At 39.2% G+C, this 5000-nt stretch overlaps 1 protein-coding gene across 5 annotated transcripts in view; it reads left to right on the forward strand.

The window, feature by feature from the left end:
• Positions 1 to 5000, forward strand: part of Nrx-1 (Neurexin 1) — a 994895-nt gene that overhangs the window by 913937 nt on the left and 75958 nt on the right. For all 5 annotated transcript variants that reach the window (XM_076190377.1, XM_076190372.1, XM_076190376.1 and 2 more), the window contains exons 6-7: positions 617 to 775; positions 4786 to 4938. In XM_076190377.1, coding sequence (XP_076046492.1) covers positions 617 to 775; positions 4786 to 4938 — 312 coding nt within the window. The remainder of the gene's footprint in view (positions 1 to 616; positions 776 to 4785; positions 4939 to 5000) is intronic.

The following is a 5000-nucleotide window of genomic DNA, read 5'->3' on the forward strand; positions in this document are numbered from 1 at the left end:
TTCACTCATCAAGAAGACCCCATACACAGCAAAGAAAAAATATATAAAATTTTACTTTAACTTCGATTTTTGACCTCAATTTCGATCCTTGACCTCAACTTCGAATTTTAACCTTAACTTTGAATTTTGACCTCAAAATCGAAATTTGACCTTAGCTTCGAATTTGACCTCAACTTTGAATTTTGACCTCAACTTCGAATTTTGACCTCAACTTTGAATTTTGACCTCAAATTTGAATTTTGATATCCACTTTGAATTTTTATCTCCACTTCGAAATTTGATCTCCACTCCGAATTTTTATCTCAACTTTGAATTTTGACAACTTTGATTTTTTACCTCAACTTCGAATTTTTACCTCAACTTCGATTTTTGGCCTAAAACTTAGAATTTTGACATCACCTTCGATTTTTTACCTCAACTTCTTATGTCGACCTCAGATTTGAATTTTTACCTCAACTTTTAATTTTGACCTCAACTTCGATTTTTTTACCACAACTTTGAATTTTGACCACAACTTTGAAACCTGAACTCTACTTCGATTTTTTACTTCATCCTTAAACTTTGACCTCAACTTCGAATTTCGACCTCAACTTTGATTTCCTTCTCTCCCTGACAGTTATCCGTGTCCGTGGACGGGCTCTTCACGGAGCGAGGAACTACGGCGGGTCCCTTCTCGCAGCTCTCCTCCTCGAGGCTCCACGTGGCCGGCGCCGACCACCCAGCGCTCCTGCCGGGAGCCAAGACCAGATCCAACTTCGTGGGATGCTTACGCAAGGTGAGGCGACAGTGGCAGTCTTAATAGTAATGATGATAGTAATGATGATACTACTACTACTACTACTAAGAGGGGGTTTATACGGTGTAACGGTTCGTCGAACGCGGTTCGACAGACACGTGTTTAAAGTGATGTGTGAACGTGTGAACGGGGTATTTGGTTGTCGAACACGTTGGTTAAATCCCAAATACCCCGTTCACACGTTCACACATCACTTTAAACACGAGTCTGTCGAAACCCCTCTAATACACATATTAATACCAATGATAATAATTCAGTAATAATGATGATAAAGATAGTAACAATAATGAAGATATTAGTAATAATGGTAATAATGGTTTAATAACAGTAATGATGATAATAAAGATAATAAAAAGTATAATAGTAATAATAATGATAAAAATAATGCTAATGATAAAGAAAATTATATTATCATTATTATTGTTATCATCATTATTATTACTACTATTACCATTATCAGTACTTTTATCGTTATCAGTAAGGTTATAATTATCATTATTATTATCATTATTATTGCTACTATTATTGTCATCATTATCATTATTTCTATTATTATTATCATTATTTCTATTAATACTATTGTGATTATTATGTTATTATTATTATTTTATTATTATCATTAATATCAATAATTAATAATTGTTCTTTACTGTATAATTGTGTTAAGTGTTGGTTTAGCTAGAAGTGTGTGGAGGTACACAGAGGTGTTGATAAGGTCAGAGTTGATAAGGTTAAAAGTCTACGGTAGATTTTTGCAGTATTTCACTATACAAACCTTACTATTGTATTTCTTCCCCTATTAACTGCCGCTTTTAACCTTAGGAGCAATAGCTCGCAGAAAGAGCTTGAGTCATAGTGTTTGTGAAACGTATTAATACAGCATTGACAAAAACCAGCGCTTCTATCTTTGCGCCGAAGAAATTGAATCATAGAGGCTGTAGCAAGTTAAGGAAGAATAGCAGAAAATAAAAAATTACTAAAATTCGTCTTTAAGGGGAGATTAGTCCTCATGTATAAAAGAATTATGCGTTCCTCTGGTCCATAGAGGTAGCTTTTATTTCATCTATAGCCCCATATTTCTGTCCCTTTTGGTTGCCGTTGGGGCATTTTATTCAAATGCAAGTGAACTTTGCGTATGTATTCGTGATCTCTAGACTATTAAATGAAAGTTGTAAGCTTCCTCTATATATATCTGTGCTTAACTCAAAACCAGTAAAAATGGCGAGGATGCCCCTCTGTTTCTGTACGCCTCATTTGTGTAAAGAAAAAATATATAAACTGCTCACGAACAGAATATATATTTAGAAACTCCACTTCAGTAATGTTTCCTCTAAAGTGAATAAAAGTCATCTACCGACGACCAGAATAAAATCAGAAATGTTGGGCCACCGAGGTTGATGGGAGTCTTTGCCTCACAATATAGATAAATTCGTTTAGTGTTAGTGTGTCACTTAAAACGGGGGAGATTGTTAGTGGGATGGGGTGGGGGTAGCTGTTAGTGTCATTTACCCACGAGATTGTGTTTAGGAAAGGTCAGAAAATACAAAGGATTACAAAAGAGGAGCATACTGACAGGAGACCTTCTGGTCCATAACTAGGTCGGACGCGAAAAATCATAATAATGATAATTAAATGAATAAAGAAATAAAAACTATAACAACATAAATAATAAAACAAAATAAATAAATGCATATGTATAGTTAGGTAATAAACAAACAGGAAAATAGCAAATAATAAATTGAATACAATAGATAAGAATAGATAACATACGCTGGGATGACCCTTGATATTTCTGTGTCGGTCGGCGGTTCTCCTGGAGTGCCTTGACAAGTCTCATGCTGGTTAATGCTTGGAAATTGATAATAATTTGCAAGCATTACCCAGCATGAGACCTGTCATGGCGTCCAACCCATCATCATCAACAGAAACCTGGAAGGTTGTGTTATGAAGTGGGTTATCTAGCTTTTATAATTTTGTCTTTTTCTATACCTTTAGATTTTTTTTTCTTTGTGGTTTTCTTTATCTTTGTTTTTTGTCTTTATTTTTGTCTTCGTTCTTATGTTTTTCTTTCATATATGTAGATTCACAAGGGAAAAATTTACCCACCCAAATTTTTCATGATACAGAATTCCAAATTTTCATCTCATTTTTCTTTCAAGAAAATTATCCAACTTGGAAAAATACATCACATACTCAACAAAAAAGTTATATTGACGTTGTAAAAACTATCGTGGGGCAAAACTTTTGCCTCTCACTGTACATGTTTTATTTGATCATTGTAATAAACTCCTTCGAGGTTGTACTTAGAACATTAAGCTGTTACATTTACCAATGGTTTTGATTTGCTTCTGATGAACCACATTCTTTCATGACATCTTTTGGTATCGAATCCGAAATCCGAAATTAATAAAAAGAGAATTTTTTAGAAACCCCCCCCCCCACCTTACTTCAGGTTATCACATTAGGCAGCTTCCACGGGTTTCACCAGCTCCGACAGTTGAGAATTCGTTTGAGTAAAAATTGACTTCGGTTACAATATTTCATTTTTCAAATCTCCAAATATCAAATTATTTTCAAAGCTGAATGATGAACGAAGGGATTCTCTATTAATCTTAGACATACTGTTGAAAAGTTCTTAGAGAAATCTAGAGTTCTGTAAACGAAGTCATAATCTAGTTATTTAGATGGAGGTTGGAGGTAGGATGTCGGAGGAAAAATAGCCCAGTGTGATAACCACTTTACCCTAGATCTCCCCCAAATTACCCTCCCATCACCCGAAATATTTTCTTCAGCATTTCTATCCCAAACCCATTCTTCCCTACATCCCTCCCTTCCCCCTCCTCTTCCCCTCCCCTTCCCCTCCCTCCCTTCCCCTCCCCTTCCCTTTCCCCTCTTCCCCTCCCCTTCCCCTTCCCTTCCCCTTCCCTTCCCCCTCCCCTCCCTCCCTTACCCTCCCCCTCCCCTTCCCCTCCCTTCCCCTCCCCTCTCTTACCCTCCCCCTCCCCTCCCCTTCCACTCCCTCTCCCCCTTCCACTCCCCTCCTCTCTCTCACTCCCTTTCTCCACATATCCCTCTCCCCTCCCTTCCCCTCCCCCTCCCCTCCCTTCCCCTCCCCCTTCCCTCCCATCCCCTCCCCTTCCCCTCCCCTCCCTCCCTTCCTCCACATATCCCTCCTCCCCCCCCCCCCCCCCCCTTCCCCCCCCCTCCCCCCCCCCCCCCCCCTCCCCTCCCTCCTCCCTCCCCTCCCCTCCCACCTCCCCCTTCCCCTGACATTTTCCTTTAATCACCCGATCCTAACATCCATATTCTTCACAAATTCCCTCTTTTACGACGCTCGCCCTGTAATTCTCCCCATCCCCCGCCGACTCTTCGGCCCGTTTTGTAACGACCCTCCTTATTACAGAGCGGCTTCCAGAGTACAGTCCGTCTCCCCTGTAATCGCTGTCATGACGGCTGTCCTTCTTCCCCCACTCCCTTCCCCCCTTCCCCCATTCCCTGAGCGTTATCTCCCTTTATGGTTCGATTCCTCTAGTCCACAAAATATTCCTTCCTGTTCTTCTTATTCCTACTCTTCTTTGATCTGTTGCAGTCGTCATACCATGTACACACACATACACACACACACACATATATATATATATACAGTATATATATGTGTATATATATATATATATATGTATATATATATATATATATACACTGTATAAATGCCAAAATACCACAAGGAAAATAACAGAAATGTGACCGAGCGCTTTCGTCTATTCAGACATTTTCAAGGTGGTTTTTGAGCATAATTAGAATCATGCGTTCAAGTGATTTCTTCTGCATAGATATATATATATATATATATATATATATATGTATATATATATTGTGTGTGTGTGTATGTGTGTTTAGTGTAAAGGTAAAGTGTGTTACTGTGTCACAGGCCACTGTAGACCCTCAAGGGTGACTTAATTAGCTCATCGTCCTTGTTCTTCTTTTATCAGGTCATTTACCGCGCAGACTCGGTCGTCCTCGACTTGATAGAAATGTCCCTAAGCGGGAACTTCCTTCTCCAAGCAAGTGGCCAGCTCGAGTACATGTGCCAAGAGGTCAAGGCGGCTGACCCAGTGTCCTTCACCACAGCGGAGTCCTACTTGGTAAGCGCCGCCGAGGACGAGGCTCCTCAAGGAGGACCTCCAATTTTTTTTTTTTTTTTTTT

The sequence above is a fragment of the Oratosquilla oratoria genome, chromosome 9, assembly GCF_046742065.1.
Source record: "Oratosquilla oratoria isolate Oo_2021 chromosome 9, ASM4674206v1, whole genome shotgun sequence".
In the NCBI taxonomy this organism is placed as follows: Eukaryota; Metazoa; Arthropoda; class Malacostraca; order Stomatopoda; family Squillidae; genus Oratosquilla; species Oratosquilla oratoria.